Below are 21874 nucleotides of genomic sequence, written 5' to 3' on the forward strand. Positions count from 1 at the left end.
TGATACTGCTTAAATATTTTCTCTTTTATTTAAAGTTGAAAGAAAATCAACTAATTAATATTTACAAAAAACCAGAAAAAAAAATTAATGACGCATAGTGTTGATTATGCATCACCTGATATCAATAATATGGGGATCAAAAAAATAAAAATCCAACTCTGTTATTTTTCTTAAATATTTTCACTGATTTTTAAAGTTGAAAGAAAATCAGATTGATTAATATTTTATGAAAAAGGAAAATAAACAAATTGAAGGTGAATAGGCGACGCACAATATGCATATGCATCGCCTAATACAAATATTTTTGGAAAAAAAAAAAAGAAAGCTCTTGATGCTGGTTAAATATTTTCACTTGTTATTTAAAGTTGAAAGAAAATCAACTGATTAATATTTATAAAAAACCAAAAAAAAATAATAAGTTAACAGGCGATGCATAGACTTTGTTATGCGTCGCCGGATATCAATAATGGGGGACCAAAAAAAATAAAAATCCAGCTCTATTATTTTTCTTAAATATTTTCACTGGTTTTTAAAGTTGAAAGAAAATCAGATTGATTAAAATTTTTCATTAGTGTAGCATTTGAACAATACAATTCATATAAAATATATGCACGCTATTAAAGGCGACTCTGTTCGGCTGAATATTCAGTGAGTCTTAACGGATGCATCATGTGTTGTTGTTTCTAGCGACTTCTTAACGTCGACATTTTTTGGATGCGTCATCTATTTATTGCATTTTTACTAACGCATTAATCTCGGAGTTACGGTTTTATTTTTTTAGACGCATTTATTTCATAGCGTCGCTAAATGAGTATCGCTAGATCTTAATTTTTGTGTAGTGGCGATTTAATCAATTCAAGTATAGTTTAACATATATTGTTTCATAATTTTGGTTATATTAAATAAAACATACTTATAAACTCTCTTGATGGACTGCAATTATAATATTAATTGCTTCAAATAAATTAATTACATGGTTAGTGCTTTGACTACACAACCTAGTCATATATATGGGGCTGGAAAAGTTTCTACTAATGCTAGATAAAATTAAAATGCCTTTGATTGTGTCTTAATTTGCCGCAAGTAATTTAAGAACTTGATTTATTATAAATGCCTCTGGAGATAAAGAAAAATTCCACTTTTCTAGATGTTTATTTTTGTTTTTTATGTTACAAATATTCTATGCCATTGGTTGAAAAGGGTTGTTGGAATAAGCAAGAAAGTGTACATTTATCCAACTAATCTCTATGACATTCAGAATTGCAGTACTATCAATTGAAAGGAGCTAGGGGAAAAAAAACAAAAAAGAATAGAAAAGAAAAAAGAAAATAGAGTTCAGCTGGAATATTTTACAATTATCTTTAATATATAAATTTGAAATGAAAATTGGCATATATACGCATCAAAATATTCATATAATGAAAGTAGAGAATTTGACAAGTAATCAGATTAAGTTTTTACTTTAAAAGGACCCAGGGCCATTCATACTTTTCTGGGTTGTTCTATAAAACTTTTATATTGACCCAACTTTTCATATAAAAGATGAAGAAATGGGTATTAATTTCAATTACCAAGTACCAAGTACCAAAAGATCAATCAAAATGACCATATACCATAGTGTAAGCTGTAAAATCACATGCATAATACTAGACAATCATTTCGTTCATATTGAATTATATAAAATGCCGCATATTATTACATAAAACTTTTTGTTGCTACATTTTAATTTATCATATCTTTGTCATCGAAAGTAATTATATAAAGAAAACTGAAATTAGTGGCATCAATTGGAACATCGATTAATATGCTAAATTAATTAGTACTTCCCTCATGAATTGTCAAGCAGGGTGGCCTCTATCTTTTTTTCTGGTGGATGGTTTTTCGGAATAAGTTGGAATACTATCAGCAAGACAATACATAGGATCTAATACATAGTTTTAGAAAGTACCAAAAGATCAGAAAATGAAAGACAATACATAGGATCTCACATAGTTTTATTATACATATGGATGGGTTAAGGAGGCCAATTTCAGTGCTCGGTTGTGAACTTATGGAGAAGTTCTTCAGAGAGCCCAAATATCAGAGAATGATGATGCAATGTCTATGAAAGCTGAATCCAAAGAGCGAGGTAGAAGCCCATCATGGAAGAGGACTTGGGAGATGAATAACAAACAGAAATCTAATGGGGGAAGAGGAGACCAGAAGAAAACAAAGAATGAACAGTTTGAAAGGATGGAATATCCTACTTGTGAGACTTGTGGAAAGAAACACCCACGTGAATGAAGTATGTCTTCCAAAGTTTGTATGGTCCTCACTGACCATCCATCTGTCTAAGGATGAAATGCAATACTAAAATTAAGCTTCGTACCCATAGCTTTATGTAGACTCCTTTAGAAATTCGAGGTAAACCTTGAATCATGATCAAAAACAATCGATAAAGGAACTCCATGCAACCTCACGATCTCATTAACATACAACTGAGCATACTGATCCATAGTAAATGTGGTACATATAGGCAAAAAATGCGCAGATGTGGTTAAACGATCCACAATGACCCATATAGCATTATAGCCCTTTAGTATCTTCGACAACCCAATAACAAAATCCATTGAAATCTGCTCTCACTTCCATTCAGGTACCATTAAAGGTTTAAACAAGCCAGATGGCCTCTGATGCTCAGCCTTGACCTGCTAACAAACTAAACATTGCTCGACATGGTGAGCAATTTCTCTTTTCATATTCACCCATCAAAAAGTCATCTGTAAATCATGTTACATTTTCGTACTACCTGGATGAACTGAATATGGAGAATTATACGCTTCGCTGAGGATTTCACGCTTCAAATCTTGGTCATTAGGCACACACAATCTATCTCCAAAATGTAGCACTCCATCATCTGATACTCTAAACTCGAGCCTTTTTCCAATTCTTATTTCATCGCTAATCTTAAGGAAAAGAGGGTCGTCAAGTTGTTTCCCTTTTATCCTCTCATTTAAAGTTGGTTTTACAAATAAAGCAGCTACAAATGGATGGTCTTTATCCTTCACAATCATAATTTTTAGGTCTTCCAAATCCTTTAAAATCTGCTTTTATGTAGTTAACAAAACTACGGTAAAACCAGTAGACTTTCTACTCAAAGCATCAGCCATCACATTAGCCTTACTAGGGTGATAATTAATCACACAATCGTAGTCCTTCACCAACTCCAACCAACGCCTTTGTCTCATATTCAACTCCTTCTGGGTGTAAAAAAACTTAAGGCTCTTATGATCTGTATAAATTTCACACTTTTCACCATACAGATAATGCCTCCAAATTTTAAATGCAAAAACTACTGCTGCTAATTCCAAATCACGGTTAGGGTAATTTTTCTCATAATCCTTCAATTGTTTTGAAGCATAAGTAATGACTTTTCCATTCTGCATCAACACACATCCAAGACCCTTATGAAAAGAATCACTATAGATCACAAATCCCCCAAAACCTGTTGGAATGGTCAAAAATGGAGCGGTGACCAAACATTGTATGAGCTTTTCAAAACTCTTTTCACACTCATCTGTCCACTAATACTTAGCATTCTTCCTTGTCAACTGAGTCAACGACAAAGCGATCTTAGAAAATTCTTGCACAAAACGACGGTAGTAACCAGCCAATCCTAGAAAACTCCTTACTTCACTTACTGAAGTCAGTCTATGCCAATTCCTCACTGCTTCTACTTTATTAGGATCAACAGAAATTCCTTCTTTGGACACCACATGGCCAAGAAATGAAATTTGATCCAACCAAAATTCGCATTTCTTGAATTTTGCGTACAACTGGTTGGTTCTTAACACCTCTACACCTTCCTTAAATGATCTTCATGTTCCTCATGATTCCTTGAATAAACTAATATGTCATCAATAAACACAGTAACAAATTTATCTAAGTAGTCTTTGAAAACTCGATTCATTAGATCCATAAAAGCTGCAGGAGCATTAGTCAACCCGAATGGCATCACTAAAAACTCATAGTGACCATATCTCATTTGAAAGGCTGACTTTGGAATGTTTTCCTTTTTGATACATAATTGATGATACCCAAATCGTAGGTCAATCTTCGAGAATACACAAGCTCCCTGTAGTTGGTCAAACAAGTCTTCAATTCTTGGCAATGGGTATTTATTCTTTATAGTTACCTTATTGAGCTCTCGATAATCGATGCACAACCTCATAGTTCTATCCTTCTTCTTGACGAATAACATTGGTGCTCCCCAAGTCAAAACACTTGGCTAATGAACCCTTTGTCCAATAAATCCTGCAATTGCTCCTTTAATTCCTTGAGCTCTGAAGGTGCCATTCGATAAAGTGTTTTAGATATTGGTATTGTATCTGATGCTAGATCGATATTAAACTCTACCTCTCGCTCAGGTGGAATTCCAGGCATTTCTTCTGGAAAGACATCAGCAACCTCATTCACAATTTGTACATCAGATATTGTTAAGTCTTCCTTTGAAGTATCCACAACACTAGCCAAAAAGCCTCTACAACCTTTTCTCAAACATCTTCGTGCTTGCAAAGCTGAAATAACTCGAGGAAAATGATGTAGTTTAACACCTACAAATTTAAACTCATCTTCGCCTTTAGGTTGAAACACAACCTCCTTCTCAAAGCATTTCACACTGGCATGATACGCCGCTAGCCAGTCCATGCCCAAAATTACATCAAAGTCTTGCATATCCAAGATTATTAAATCTACAACTAGATCTCTACCATCAATACTAATAATCCAAGACTTCAAAACTTGAGTAGCACACATTATCTCCCCATAAGGGGTAGCTACACACATCTCACAATCCAAATTCATAGGTTTCAAGTCAAGTTTGCATGCAAAGTTACGAGATACAAAACAATGTGTCTAGCCAGAGTCCATCAATACAAAAGCTGAGTGTCCAGAAATAGGAATAGTACCTGCAACCGTAGAAGGTGAAGCCTCTGCATCATGTCTAGTAAGCGCATAAACAAGTCCCTAAGTGAGTTGGTCCCTCTTGACCTTTTGAGTTGCATTCCCAAGGTTGGGGCAATTCTTGAAGATATGTCCATGCTTTCCACACTTGAAACATGCACCAGTCTTCCTGTAACATTCACCTAGGTGTCTCTTTCCACAAGTCTCACAAGTAGGATATTCCATCCTTTCAAACTGTTCATTCTTTGTTTTCTTCTGGTCTCCTCTTCTCCCATCAAATCTCTATTTGTTGTTCTTATCCCAAGTCCTCTTCCATGATGGGCTTCTACCTCGCTCTTTGGATTCAGCTTTCATAGGCATTGCATCATCATTCTCTAATATTTGGGCTCTCTGAAGAACCTCTCCATAAGTTCGCAACTACAGCATTGAAATTGGCCTCCTTAACCCATCCCTATGTATTATAAAACTATGTGAGATCCCACATCGATTAGAAAAGGGAATGAAGCATGCCTTATAAGGGGTTGTGGATACATTTCCCTTGACAGGCCTTTTTAAACCGTCCGGACAGGGCCCAAAGAGGATAATATCTCATACGGATGGTCTGGGCTATTACACTTGGTATCAGAGCCAGTACCCGGATCGGTGTGCCAGCAAGGACGCTGGGCCACAAGGGGGTGGATTGTGAGATCCCACATCGGTTAGAAAGAAGAACAAAGCATGCTTTATAAGGGGCTGTAGATACCTTTCCCTTGAGAGACCTTTTAAAACCGTGCGGGCTGGGCCCAAAGCAGACAATATCTCATGTGGGTAGTCTGGGCTATTACATCTATCCATTTAAGATTGTTAGGGATCTAGTATCTTTGAAGATTTTGATTTCTGAACAAGTTTTGGGGCATAGAAAGGAAGATTTTGAAACTTTGAAGCTGCATAAGGTTCGTTTTCTGATCTCTTTTATGTTATATGAGATGTTTTGAGATATTTTGTGGTTATAGAAGTATTGCTTAAGGCTGAATTGAAGAGTTGTTGTTGAAACCCTAATCTGAAATTTATTTGAGATCTATATAGAGTGATTGTTTGAATTTATTTAAAATATTTAAAGGTTTATTTTGGCACTATAATTTTTATGGATGACAATATACATGTTTATGAATCAATAGAAATTTATTTGGGGTGATTCGGGTCTGTTTTAAATTTTTTACAAAATTTTGAATTTATGCATCCTGTCTGGTTTTTCTGTACGATTTCAGTATGCTTCATAAGTAAAAATTTTAAAACAGATCTAAACAAAATTATTTTTATCTGAAAATTAGTATAATTTATAATAGATATTTCTAATATTACTATAAAAACAATTTAGCTTCAAATTCGTTATATTTTGGCCGTGATGATTTTCTGAGTTACCTACATCCATCTGTCTGAATTTATTTTCTGGTCCATTTAGTAAAGAATAAAATTCAATTTAAAATAGTTTTCGATCTCTATTTGACCTAATAATTTTTATATAGCATTATCACTATATATAGTTAAACATTGTAAAATATTACCGCTTTTGGAATTTTTATTTTATTTTTAATGAATTTTTATGTAGACGGGACTCCCTGTAAAATGCTGATTTTCAGTTTCTATCAATTAGTTACTAAATTTAATTTGACCATGTTTTTTACCTTTGTTTGGATTTTAAAATTTTATATGAGTATATGCAAGTGTCTAGTTGTAACTGTAAAATTTCAAATGCATTAAAAATTTCATGAACGAGAAACAAATCGAACATTAAATGAAGGTTTCTGAAAATCTAATAGTTTCAGTATTTTGTTTGTTAACTTTTCAATGAGTTTTGAATGGTTTTCCATTATTATTTTATGAAATTGTTGCAATCACAATTACTTATGCATGTGTACGGTATCCTCATAACTTTTCAGACTTAGATGATATCATTTGAACAAGGAATTGAATTCTTGTTTAGAGATTGTTCATGGATTAATAGGTTTTTATTCGGCTTCTGGTGATTTGATCTTGTTCTAAGCTTATGATTTTAAGATTTAAGGGTTAGGCTATGATAATCTTATGGTATCAAATCTTATTCATTTAGTTTGAATTTAAGAGCTTGATTATGGGATTTATACGTAGGATATTTATGGTACATTATAGTTCTGTTTTATACTGATGAGAGACTATTGGTATTATTCATAGGTTGTTAATCTTTTGTGGACTTTGCTGATCAAGATAAGTTACTGAACTTTTTTAAAACTGAAAGCATAGCAAGTATGTACTTGTGTTGTTGATTTATTATGTATTTCTACAAGCTTATGTTTTATGAAATATATATGTATTGTACAAATAAATTGTTGGATAATTGATATATATATTTTTGCTCTGGTTGTTGGTATTTAGGAGTCATTTATGAATATGTTATTATACGTTTTCGAGTGTTGAGATGAATCATATAAAAGTATTTCCTAATGATTTATGGTTCTTTACCTTTGGGTTTAGACGTATTGTTTCATGTGGGAGGACTTACTGATAATCACAGTACGGGTATGGCTCATATCTTTGGGTGTGAGTGTTTATTTTTAAAATTTATGTTTCCCCACTTGTTCCATGCCTCACACACGATTTGATTCGGATTTCAGATTATCGACGGGTAATATTATGTTATGGAAAGTCCTACTAAGTACTTAACAATTTGATTTTATATGAAAATTATGTTTATGTTGTTAAAGTTCATTTTCGGATATTTATTTGTTATGATTTTAAGTATTTTCTTATTTTATATTTATGAAAAATCCAGTAGCTTGCTGAGTTTTATACTCACTATTTATTGTTATGGTTTCAGGTACACTACAGTTTCAAGGTAGCTGGATTTGGCATAGGATAATGGTGTTTAGTTGTTTTATTTTTTATATCAGTTGACTTTTTGTGTGCTGGAGTTTATTTTTGTTCATTTTCTTTGGAGATATATTTTATATATTATTTATTAATGATGTTTGGAGACTTTTTAAGTTTACATTATAAGTTTTATTAAGTGTTATAAGTATGACTTTTATCACATTTCGAGTATATAGACTTGGGGTGTGACAGTTTGTATGCTCTTCACATCCATATTTATGAGGTCATAGGTTATTCATTAGAATTAAAAGAGAAGATTATTATCTGCTTCAGCTAATATCTTTATGAATAAGAATTACTATTGCAATAACTCTTTTCAATATTGCATGTATATAATTTCTATCTTGCGTATCAATCAATACGTAAGAATTTGGAGGACTAGCTATCACCAAACCATGTAAACTGTGTCTATGAGAGTACCAAATTTTCTTCCAGTGGAATTTAATTTAGCAATCATTTCTATTGTCAAAGTCGCTTAAATAATTATCACCAAATACTCTGGTACAAAATTAATATTAAAGTAATTACCAAATTAAAATCATGAATACTAATTCCAATAAAGATGACATTCATCAATCGCACCCCAAAATGATTATATGATCACGTCTTAATAGTTTCAGACATTGTTGGATTTTTTTCCCTTTTAACTCATCTCTAGTCACCTGTAGTACATTTTATTTGGAGAAGATTAAGGGATTTAACACTTTTTTATACTCTAAATTTCAACCACATATCATACTAATTGACCATTGAAAACATAAAAAAGTTTTGTACATCATACTAATTAATTAACAAAAATGACATCATAATTATACAATCTTTGTTTTATATTAAGTTCTCTTAAAAGTAATCCTAATCCTATGGCTCAAATCTTACTCAGATCGTAACAGCCTAGTTCACCCGCATGTGAATATTGTCCGCTTTGGCACTAAGGAATCCTCTTACAACCCAACCCTCACTGGTTTAAAACGCATCCATAAGGAAAAGGTATCCACAACCTTATAAGGCATGCTTCATTCTCTTTTCCAACCAATGTGGGGCTTCACAATCCACCTCCATTGGGGCCCCAGCATCCTCACTAGCACACCAATCTGGATCTGATTCTGATATCAACTGTAACAGCCTAGTCCATCCCCATGTGAATATTGTCCGCTTTGGCACTGAGGAATCCTCTTACAACCCAGCCCTCACAGGTTTAAAATGCGTCCACAAGGGAAAGGTATCCACAGCCTTATAAGGCATGCTTCATTTCCCTTTCCAACCGAAGTGGGACTTCACAATCCACTCCCCTTGGGGCCCAGCGTCCTCGCTGGCACATCGATCCAGGTCTGGCTTTGATACCAACTATAATTTCCACTTTGGCACTAAGGAATCCTCTTACAACCCAGGCCTCATGGGTTTAAAATGCGTCCACAATGGAAAGGTTTCCACTTTGGCACTAAAGAATCCTTTTACAACCCAAGCCTCATGGGTTTAAAACGCGTCCACAATGGACAGGTTTCCACTTTGGCACTAAAGAATCCTTTTACAACCAGGCCTCATGGGTTTAAAACTCGTCCACAACGGAAAGGTTTCCACTTTGGCACTAAAGAATCCTTTTACAACCTAGGCCTCATGGGTTTAAAACGCGTCCACAATGGAAAGGTATCCACAGGCTTATAAGGCATGCTTTGTTCCCCTTTCCAACCGATGTGGGACTTCACACGGATGATGATGATGTTTGGGATCAGAGGTAGAGGCAAAGGAGGAGGCCAAAGCTAAGATAACAAAGGACAAAAGGAGATGAACACCTTGCATTTTACAGAGACTACTTGTACTAAATTTTCTTGTATGATAATGCAAACTAAGGGATGACAAATCCTAGTGGAAACCATGGCTATTTATAGATTGAACCATTTTTTTACCATTTTTGTTTTCTATTTTTTGTTTTTTATAAATAATTCCCTCATGACCCTATGCTTCCAGCATTGAAATTTTTGCCATATAGAAATGGTTATTTTTCTTTTCTTCACGTGCCCTCCCTTTTTCTTTGATTTATTACTGTAGTCATTTGGTTATTTTAACTAGAAGTTCAATCTTACTGGGACACCTAATTGCCATATTTCAGTGAATGGTGTGGACTAAAATTTTCTGTTGACATTTTTGCTGTGTGTTCCTTTGATTAATTCAGTAAAACAAAAATGCAACTTACTTTGGTGTTTTATAAGAATTTATAAATTGTGTAAATTGATTAATGATCACATACATTAAGGCGTTTGGTTCTTTTCTTTTCTTTTTTTCTTTTTTTTTTTTTTTTTAATCATGTGAAGGCATTTGGTTCTCATATTACAATTATGCCTTGGATGCCATAGGTGAAGGAAATATGTATGTATACATATATTGCTGAAAATTGGCATATGCATCAAATTATACATATGATGAAAGTAGAATTTGACAAGTAATCTGATTAATTTTTTACTTTAAGAGGACCTGGGGCCATTCATGCCTTTCTGGGTTGTGCAGTAAAACTTTGATATTGACCAAACTTTTCATATGAAATTTGAAGAAATGGGTATTAATTTCAATTACCAAGTACCAAAAGATCAATCAAAATGACCAATTACCATAGTGTAAACTGTAAAATGACATGTATAATACTAGACAATCATTTCGTTCATATTGAATTATATAAAATGCCGCATATTATTACATAAAATTTGTTGCTACATTTTAATTATCATATTTTTGTCACCGAAAGTAATTATATAGAGAAAACTGAAATTCAAGGGCATCAATTGGAACATAGTTTAATATGCTAAATTAATTTGTAGTAGTACTTCCCCCATAATGAGTCAAACAGGGCCCCTGTTTTCTCCGCTGGATAGTTGTTCGGAATAAATTGGATTACGATCACCATGAGACTAAAAAGGATATAACATATAGACCAACGAGAAGTTTAAAATACTCAACAGCATCCATTTCTTTCATTTTCTGGTACTACAGTAATTATGTGGTAATGTGAGCCCAAAAACCACTGACCATATATAATGTTAGTTAACGAAACTAACTTCGAAAATTCAAATATAAAGTCTCAATATATTTAGTGGCAGTGGTCAATGGGAGAACTGTGTTTAGTCGGATTTGGTGGGTCAGTTCAGAAAAAAAAAAAAAAAAAAAAAAAAAAAAAAAAAAAGAGAGAAATCATGACTTCGTGATTAAGACATAAGTAGAACAATAGTGTATATATATATAGAGAGAGAGAGAGAGTAATACCCAAAACAATTAGAAAAAGGCATCCATCGGTCGACCCTTCTACTTTTATTATCAGACCAGAACTGTTTCTGGAGATAGTCAATAATATTCTTATCAACTTGGAAAGCCTTGGTGAGAACATCAGGATTGATATGAGGGTCTGATCCAAACACAGCGTTAGCAATAGTGATAACTCCGGGGTTTTGGCTGCTCAGACCAGCAAAAGCAAGAGCATTGTAATGTCCCCTGTTGAACTGGAACTGAATGAGACCAACTGGGAACACAAACACGTCTCCTTTGTTGAGGATTTTAGTGAAGAGTTTGTTGCTTCCATCTTGTTGGTTGGATGTTACAAAACCAACCTCCAATGTTCCCTCTACGACTACTAGGATTTCGGTAGCTCGGGGATGAGTGTGTGCAGGGTTTAGACCGTACGGTGCAAAGTCGATGCGGGCGAGGGAGATTCCCAAAGTATTAAGCCCTAGAATTTGGTCTACAGTCACGGGAGTCACTTTCGAACCAACTGGGTTCGATGTGTTGCCGGGCTTATCTAGTCCAGAGAAGAAGAAATCCCCCGCGTCGGCAAGCTTGGGGTCCTTGCAGAACTTTCCATTCACAAACACTGCTCAACATAAAATTTTCTATTTGGTATCAAACACCTTTCGACAACCATTTTTTAAAGTTTATAATGAGAATGGAATAGAAATTAAAATGCACGTCTAATGCTATAATATATACTTACAGCTCTGTTTGGTATCAAACACATAAATTTCGTAATTATAGAACCATCAAACACATTTCAACAAATACCATAAATAGAAATTCAAATATATATTAATATAATATTTTATACGTACAGCCACCAGTTTTGGTGTCGTTTAAGGCCACACAGAAGTCCTGAACAGGGTCGGGATCCGAGGCAGCGGCAAAGGAGCAGGCCAAAGCCAAGATGACAGAGGGCAAAAGGAGAGGAGCACCTTGCATTTTAGAAAAACTTGTCCAAAATTTATACTTAATTTTTTTTATAGTATAATGTAAAGTGAGGGATGAGAAATCTTTGTGGAAAACATGGCTATTTATAGAGGGCAAATCAGCAAACTAGTCTTTGTATCCATTGAAGCAGATAGGAGACTCGAAAAATCTCTATCCAATGGTTTTCAGTCTCTTAATCAAGACAGAACCATTCTTCAACCACTACATATATACAAGCATTCTTTATCTTTTTTTTTTTTTTTTAATTAATTTCCTCATGACGTTATGCTTTCGGCATTCAAATTTTTGCCACATAGAAATGGTCTTTTTTTTTTTTCTTCTCGAACTCCCCTTATTCCTTTGATTTTTTGTTGTAATCATTTGCTTATTTTAACTAGAAGTTGAATGTTATTGAGCGACCTCATTGCTATCTCCGCTGTACGTAAACGGTGTGGAATTAAATTTATGTTGACATTGTCGCTGTGCCTGCCTTTGATTATTCAGTTGAACAAGTATTTAACTTTATTTGGTGTTTAAAATAAAACAGGACTCCCACGGCCTCAAACCTAAAAGGTGATAGAACGACAGCTTCCTTTCATTTGCTCTACCAGTCGGTGTGGTGTTTGCCCTCCTTTTTTCATTAATTAGCTTATATAATGTGATTGAATTGTTAGATTAGAAAATTACAAATCATAATTGTAAAGTCATTATTACATTATTTTTTTATTTTTTTATTATTTTTTTTTTTATGAAGGCATTTGATTCTTGTATTACAATCTAACCCTTGGATGTCAAGGGTTAAGCGGAATATTCATTGGAGTTAAAAAAGAATTCTAATATTTACTCCAAAATACCTTTATGACAATAAGAATTACTATTGCAACATTATTTAAACATACATCCATACATACATACATACATATATATATGTATAAACCCCAAAAAAAAAAAAAGTTTAAAACCAGCGTTTTTTTAATATTGCATTTATAAATTCTGTCTTGCGTAGCACGCAATATATCAGAATTTAGAGCACTAGTGATCACGAAACCCTGAAGGCTCTAGCTATCCGAGTATAGAATTTTCTTCAACTGGAAATGAATTTAGCATTCATCTTATGTTCACAAAGTCTCTTAAATTATTATTAACAAAAATTATTTCTTTTTTTTTTTTTGGGTTGAAAACTATTACCACATATTATGGTACGAAATATAAAGTAATTATGAAATAAAAATCATGATTAGTAATTCTAATAAAGATGATATTGATCAATCGCACCCCAAATTGATAGTATGATTACGTTTATTAGTTAATTTCTTTCGAATTTCATCTCAAAAATAAATAAATAAACTCATTTCTACTCCCCTCTACTATATTACATCTGGAGAAGATCAAGGGATTTAATACTTTTTTAGACTCCAAACTTAAAACAAATATTATACTAATTGACCATTAAAAAAATAAAAAGGTTCAAATATCATACTAATTATTTAACAAAAACGGCATACTAATTATACAGAATTTTGTTTCATTATAATTTTCAGTTTAAAATTAATCTTAATCCTATGGCTCAAATTCTACTTGGATGATTATGGTAATTAAAGCATGAAAATTAATGTTTATTAGCTTCAAAACAGAGAAAATAAATTGCTGGCTAAGTAAAGGCCTTGAAGAATACAACTATGAATACATTAACGAAATTAAAGGACAACAAATTCTCTCTCCTCATTTTCTCCAATGCAAACAAATAGCAATCTCTCAAGCTCGAAGTGATCTTGAAACTCCTTGTCAATGGTGGTTTGATGATTTTGTACTTGTATATTTTTTATTTTTACATCATATAAAGTTTTCAAAATTAGTTTCAAGAGTTAAAAAGAGAAATAGAGATGATAACAGAGTTTATGATTCAGAGAGACACAGGATAAGAGGGTTTCTGATTTAGAGAGACAAAAATGATTAACAAATTGGATGAAATATTATAACTGAAAAATGAAATTAGATAATGGTATACAATACCGTTCTTCGTATTTTAAAAATGAATCTGAATCCAACAATAGGGAAACACATATTGCAACCCTTATTAAAGTGTAAAGCTAACATATAGTTTATGAATTCCATGGCCGCCTCTAATATAATTAGGATCTAATTGTTGTCAACTGCTTCTGGAGATAGTCAATGATATTATTGTCAACTTGGAAGGCCTTGGTGAGCACATCAGGATTAATACGAGGATCTGAATCAAACACACAGTCAGCAATGGTGATTACTCCTGCATTTTGTGCTCAGACCAGTGAAGGCTACTGCATTGCTATTTCCCCTGTTGAATTGGAAGTGAATGAGACCAACTGGGAATACAAATACATCTCCCTTGTTAAGGATTTTCGTAAAGAGGCGGTTATCATCTTGGATGGATGTTACGATCCATGCATTAATTGGATATGAAGGGTGAAGAGAATGTTATCATCTTGGTTGGATGTTACAGTCCATGCATTGGAGATGAAGGGTGAATATAATATTCCTTGGAGTTTTTTTTTTTTTTAATTATTATATATAACAATTAGAAGATTAAAGTAGTGTTGTTTGTATGCTCCTCATATCCATAATTACAAGGTCATGGATTATTCATTAGAATTAAAAGAGAAACATATTATCTACTTCAACTAATATATTTATGAATAAGAATTACTATTGCAACAACTCTTTTCAATATTGCATTTATATAATTTCTATCTTGCATTTCAAGCATTACATTAGAATTTAGAGGACTAGTTATCAGCAAACCTTGTAGACTATATCTATGAGAGTACAAAATTTTCTTCATGTGGAAATTAATTTAGCATTCATTTCTATTGACAAAGTCTCTAAAATAATTATCACCAAATACTCTGGTACGAAATATTAAACTAATTACCAAATTAAAATCATGAATTACTATTCCAATAAAGACGGCATTCATCACTTGCACCCTAAAATGATTATACGATCACGTCTTAGTAGTGTCATACATTGTTGGGTTTCTTTCCCTTTTAACTCATCTCTAATCATGTCTAGTACATTATATTTGGAAACGATTAAGGGATTTAACACTTTTTTAGACTCCAAATTTCAACCAAATATGATTCCACTTGACCATTAAAAAAACAAAAATGTTTCATACATCGTACTAATCAATTAACAAAAATGACATAATAATTATACAATCTTTGTTTTATAGAAGTACGTTTTCAGTGCAGGAATTTGTGGTAAGTCCATCCCTTAGGGGAAGTTCTGCCGGATTTTCCATAGGAGGGTCCGGTAGGGTTTCCCTGGGATCAGGGCTTGTCTAGCGTTCCGGTGAGGAATTTTGGACGGGTCTTGACAGTTGGTATCAAAGCTCTAGGTTCTAGTATTCCTAAGGGACTGTGCATTGCTGTGCATCCCATCCGCGTCTATTCTCTCGTTTTTCCCGTCTTAAAGTGCTCTTTCCTTTTATCTCGAAGCAAATTCGTTGCCCGAGTTTGAATAACTCTAATCTTCGAGGGTGTCAATTAGAATCACCTATCCTAACGAGGAATTCCTATGGACTAGTCGATGGTCGAGGATGGTCTTTTCTTTTTGAAGGTCAAGTAATGGGGCAGATCCAATTCTGTGAATCTTTTGGGATCTGAAGTGGTCCTAGATATGGAATGAGTGGTTCTTAAGTTTATGGACCGCTAGCATAAGGGAGTAAAGTTAAAGTGATTCAGCTTACCTGAAGTGGTGCTTCGTGGAGGAGTTAGGAAGTCTTTACGGAGGTTAATTTCTGCCGTCATTGTAAGGAGCTATCGGAGAATGGTTGTTAAAGGTCTATGGCCCAGGTGGTTGATGCCAAAGAAGATGGTGAGCGTTGGAACCACTAATAGTGGGAAGCAATTTGAAAGTATTTTCCCAGCAAGTTATATGGATTACGACCGTAAAAAGGATATCGAATCATTATTGATTTGGCTTTCGACAGCGATCTATTTCAGTACCGCCATGCCGTGTGACTCCAGTAAAGTTAAAGGACTGAAAGGCTTAACAGTAAGATTTGGTTAATAAAGGTTTTACTAGGTCAAGTTTATCATCGTGAATGACATCTGTTTCGTTCATGGAGAAGAAAAATGATTGTCTAAGGGTGTGTATCGGCTATCAACGATTTAGCAAGGTCACCACCCATAATCGATATTTTTTTTCCGATCGATTATCAAAAATTAAATACTTTTCAAGGTGATATTTGAAATTTAAGGGTGTTTTATTCAAGTATTTTTCGTTTATGTTCGTGCATGTATTTGTATGTTATATTGTTTGATATTATACTGCACCATACGGAGGCGGCGAACCAATGTGGTCCATGTAGAGCTAGCCCCATAATCATGTTGCCTACGAGTCCAGGGGATCGGACGGCCAATATAGGCAACCACCCTGGTTTGTATTGGTAGCAGAGTGTCGGCGACAGTTGGAATCATGGATTACGTAGCATGTAGAAGGTGTCGTACGTACCTCCATTACGAGCGTGCATATTTCATTTTATACTATGGATTTTAAGATATGATTTTATGCATTTATTCATGTTTTTATTATTGTTCCAATGTGGAAATTATATTTTGATTTTGAAGAAGTTTGGAAATTTAATTTGGGTTGATGAATTGTATATATTTTATGTTGGTGGTGTATTTGAAAAATATATTTTATGATTTGTTTTATGTTATGGTTTTTCCAAGAGCGACTTAAGGTTTAAGTATCGCCAATTGAGAATTCAAAGTAGGATATCGTTGAGTTCAAAAAGGAGATCCTAAAGGAAACACGTGATTTAATGTAGGCGATACACCCCAAGGGTACAAAGATGTACGGAATGCTCACTAGATGACATTATGGTTTGGCACGATAAAGGAAGTTGCAAGATTCGAATAAAGGTACTTAAGTCGCCAACAAGTAAAAGTGGGGAGTAGAAACGTTGAGGTAGTTTTAATCCTCACCCATTTCAGTGTCGGGTAGGGAGATGTAAACATGGATTTCGTGCTTAAATTATCATTCGCAAAGAGAAGGTACGACAGCGTTTAGAGAATCAAACAAGATCCGGATAGCGATTAAAGTTCTACTTGGTTGTTGATGAGGTTAATGAGATGAGGATGATTCCCTAGGCATGGTTAGATGTTTAAGCATGGTTATTTTCATTCTAGAAGCTAAGATATTGATATCTTATTTCCTTGGAGATTTGAGGTTCGTATTGATGGTGCTTTATCGATTCAAGGTGGTTGATATTGTTGGTGATAATTTACAATGATAAGGAGTATGATTTTTGGGACGTAGTTAGAATTTAAAAAGTGTGGAATACTTTTATGGGTTAAGGATCTAGTGATTTGTTCATAGTATTGGTGGTGATGCTAGAATTAAGATTTAAATTCCTTATTACTTGAGGTGTGGATTCATGGAATTTATTTGAAATTGGGGGAACTTAGGGTTTTCAAGAATGGTATTTGGACGTGAAAAATTTTATTCATGACCTTAATGAATTTAGTTAAAAGAAAGATTGATGTTTGTCGAGGTTAAGACTATTGGTTAATCAATGAGGAGCAAGGGTTTTATAATTGATGCATGCTTCAGAAGCACTTTATGGTTAGTTTTCGACTATGACCAAGACTTGTAGATTGTGTTCTCATGGCCTAGTTTGAATATCCTTAATTAGGGGGCATGAGGAGGGAAGTTGCATAAGAGGAAAGTTAAAGTCACTATTAGGCGTGATGGTTGTGATAGTGGGTGAGGTCTCTATTGTACTTGCTAAGTTAAGCTGCTCAGGTTCGGGAGAAGAGCTATACAGTTGTGTGTATACAGATACACTTGGAGCGAGCCTTAACGACTGCATCGCCTTTCACCATAGGCCAATGGACAAGCAAAGTACAGAATTCACACTTGGAAGTTATGTTGAGACCGTGCATCATGCAATGTCGAAAGAAGCTGGATTGAGCAATTGGCATCGATAGGATTCGTTACGATATTAGCCACCAAGCGAGCATCGAGATGTCTTCGTAAGAGATCCTATATGGAAGGCAGCACCGAACTCCACAGTGTTGAAGTGAAGTAGGTAAGGAGGAGCACCATATGACTACCAACCTGAATTGGATGCGAATACCTACGAATGACTACGAATAAGGCGAAAGTCATCCGAGAGAGTTTGAAGTCTGCTCAGGAATCGACAAATGAGTTAAGCCAACGTGCATAGAAAATATGTTGAATTCAAAGTTCGAGATTGAGTTTTCTGAAATTATCTCCGTAGAAGAGAGTCGTACGCTTGGTTGACAGAGAAAGCCAAGTTCTTGTTACATTGGTTCTACAGCGTTATTGGAAGACTTGGTTTTGTGGCGTGCAAGTTAGTAGTTTCGGGAAAGCAGACATCGGTATGCAGCGTAACTCATGTGTTGTTGCTACGAAAGGACATCGAATACCTGTCAGTCGAGGAAGCGACGTGGAAGCTCGAGGCACAAATCCGCAATCAATATTCGTATGCGTTTCAGCGACGTAAGAAATTTCGAGGATGAAATTTTTGTAAAGGGGGAAGGTTGTAACACCCCGTCCCAAACCATGTCGGAATTTTTGCATGTTGACCGAGGTTGACCATTGACCTTTGACTTTGACCGTTGACCAAGGGGTCAAAAGTTGACTTTTTGACCCGATTGGAATTCTAGGTTGACTGAGGTACCGTTACGAAGTACACGTTGGCACGAGTTTGTAGACTAGTAGCACGTTGAAAACGGAGCTACGGTTTGAAAGTTATGAGCAAAACAAGTTGAGGTCCAAAATGTCCAAGGGGTGCCCAAGTTGACTTTTGTTCATGCAAGGTTGAGCTTTGACTCATGCATGGTTGTGAAGTGCTGGTTGATACGAGTCCATAGACTAGCGGCACGTCCGATGTGGACATGTGGATTGAAAGTTATGGACCTGTAAAGTTTTTCAAATACTATATTATTTTAATATTACTTTTAAATGCGTAACGATGTGCCACGTGTGACTTAATGAAGGTGACCATGTGTCACCATGTTGAGAAGCCACATGTCAACCATGTGTAATATCATATTATTTTATTATTATTTTAAATAATAATATTATTATTAATATTATTTAATTAATTTTAATTTATTTCTTTTTATTTTCCTTTTTCTTTTTCTTTTTCTTTTTTTTTTCTTTTCCCCACGTGGGAAAAAAGGGCACGGGCCCTTCTTCTTCTTCTTCTTCTTCTTCTTCCTCTTCTTCTTCTTCTTTCTTTTCTTCTTCCTTTCCTTTCCTTTCTCCCTCTCGGCCTCACCGTATTTTTTCAAATTCTGGTCACCCATAAGCTACACGCGCCGGCCAGTGATGAGCGGAGGGAGGATGCGAGCTCAACCGCCAGTCACCGGCCGCCGGACGCGCCCCGATCGGGCCTGAGAAGCCGCCGGCCGGAAAATTTCTCTCTCCTCTTTTCTTGTGTTTTCCGGCCAGCCCAGTTCAAATTGCCACCCCTCTCCCCCTATTTTGGATCCTCTGAGTCCAAATATGGCCTCCAATTTCTAAAATTTGAAGTGGTTTGTGAGATGCGAAGGAATCAAAACTGGCCGAAGCTTTCCGGCCACTTCCGGCGGAATTGGGGTCGATGGAGACCGGATTTGTAATCTTCGTCGCTCAAGCTTCGATTCGATATATTATTCAACTATTTTGGTTAACGTTTGTGTTTGACCCCCCGGTACCGGGTATTATTTACCCGATTAAAATATTAATTTATTTGACTGTGTGTGAATTGTGTTCTAGGAGCACGGGTGAGTCGTGGAATTGATTCCATAGTGGATCGTGGTTTAATTGCATGCTCCAGGTGAGTGACCCACCTTCAAATTAATTTTAGAAATTAAATTGGTGAATATTATGTGTGATTTGAATATTTGGAATTTAAATTCTATGTGCCAAATATTTAATTGATTTATTGTGGAATTATTGGTGAATTTATTTTGATTAAAGAAATTATGCATTATATAAATTTATGCCATGTGAAAATTATTTTATGGTCTTGAGAATTTTGAAATTCTTGTGGTTTTAACATTAAATCGGGCATGATTTGATTTTCAAATATTTCAAGGAAAATATTTGTTTATGTTGGTGACTTCAATTTTTGTAAGCATACCCATGGAATATTATGTGATTTAATTATTATACTTCAAGAATTATTTATGCTATTGGGAAAATGTGAATATTTAAAGTGGTGGATTTGGGAGTTGGTGGATTTGAAAATCATGGAATTTATGATGTTGATTATAAAGAAATTGTGGAGAATTTCCGGGTTCAATTGGATGGAGTAAACCCGTTATGTTTATGGAAAATTTGAGATTTTGATATATAAATTAAATATGTGGACTTTTTACGATTTTTAGATGCGCCGTGCACGTACTGGTGTTCTGTTTATATGTGATATGGTTAGTGTGCACACGGATGTGATTAGCGCGCGGGTGGGTGTGAGTAGCGCGCAGGTGATTTTATGAGATTGTCCTGTGGTTGCCATCGGATGAGGGTAGGCCGCCCCTCCATGGCTGGGACACCAGTTAGCAGCGGCGCGGTGGGACGCCACGCGACCGTATGCCGGTTTCTTTCTATAACCTCCTGTCTGGCGGTACATTGGGACGCTGGGTACTGTTGGCGCCACTGGTATATAGTGGGTGCATCAAGTGATTTTCAGAACTGTGATTTTAAAATAAACATTTTGAAATTTTATTGAAATTAAAAATATAATTATTACTGTTTCTGGTATTTATTTGATGTCTTGGTTTTCGGGGAATACGAATAAAGGGTTTTGTGAAAAGGTTTTAAAAAGGAAACTTTTCCAACTGAGAGAATTGTAAGGGTTTTGAGAGAAATTATTATTTCCAAGTAATTATTATTTATCTACGTTATTACCGTGATATTATAATTGTATAGTAGCTAGGGTCACTCACTGAGATGATTAGCATCTTATATTTTTAAATTCTGTTCCTCTAGGTACCAGGTTGTCGGTGTTCATCCGGAGCGGACTTGATCTTCATCGCTGTCTTAGTTCGTGAAGTACCCTGTTCTTCTTTTATTGCAGTTGTAATACTTCTTTCACTCTTGTTGTATTCTATACTTAGTAGTACTTCATGAAGCTCTGTATACTGTATGGGATACTTATGTATTTATTATACACTGGATTACTGTTATTTATTTCGAAGTGCTGAAATTTGTGGAATCAACTTATAGTATCGTGGGAGGAATAAAGGGATGTTTATAGAAGTACGTTTTCAGTGCAGGAATTTGTGGTAAGTCCATCCCTTAGGGGAAGTTCTGCCGAATTTTCCATAGGAGGGTCCGATAGGGTTTCCCTGGGATCAGGGCTTGTCTAGGGTTCCGGTGAGGAATTTTGGACGGGTCCTGACAGATGAAAAATGTGAGATCCCACATCGGTTGGAAAAAAGAACGAAACACTCCATATCAGTGGGTGTGGATACATTTTCCTTGCGAGGCTTTTTAAAACCTTGAGGGCTAGGTTGTAAGAAGATTTTTCAGGCCCAAAGAGGACAATATCGCATGCGGATGGTCTGCGCTGTCACAGATGGTATCAGAGCCGAATCCGGATTGGTGTACCAACGAGGACACTGGGCCCCAAGGGGGGAGGATTGTGAGATACCACTGGAAAGGGGAACGAAACACTCCATATAAGTGGATGTGGATACCTCTCGCCGGGCCCCAAGGGAGGAGGATTGTGAGATTTCACATCGGTTGGAAATGGGAACGAAACACTCCGTATAAGTGGGTGTGGATACCTTTCCCTTACGAGGCCTTTTAAAACCTTGAGGGATGGGTTGTAAGAGAATTCTCC

The 21874-nt window shown here is 35.2% G+C and overlaps 1 protein-coding gene across 1 annotated transcript; it reads right to left on the reverse strand.

Moving 5' to 3' along the window:
• Positions 1–5223: 5223 nt before the first annotated feature.
• Positions 5224–12076, reverse strand: LOC125421041 (germin-like protein subfamily 1 member 16). The gene is made up of 3 exons (XM_060812168.1): positions 11916–12076; positions 11115–11680; positions 5224–5358 (listed from the first exon to the last, which is right to left on the reverse strand). Exons 1-3 carry the CDS (start codon positions 12040–12042, stop codon positions 5224–5226), a joined length of 828 nt encoding a protein of 275 aa, XP_060668151.1. The 5' UTR covers positions 12043–12076.
• Positions 12077–21874: the final 9798 nt, after the last annotated feature.

Source organism: Ziziphus jujuba, chromosome 10 (assembly GCF_031755915.1).
Source record: "Ziziphus jujuba cultivar Dongzao chromosome 10, ASM3175591v1".
In the NCBI taxonomy this organism is placed as follows: Eukaryota; Viridiplantae; Streptophyta; class Magnoliopsida; order Rosales; family Rhamnaceae; genus Ziziphus; species Ziziphus jujuba.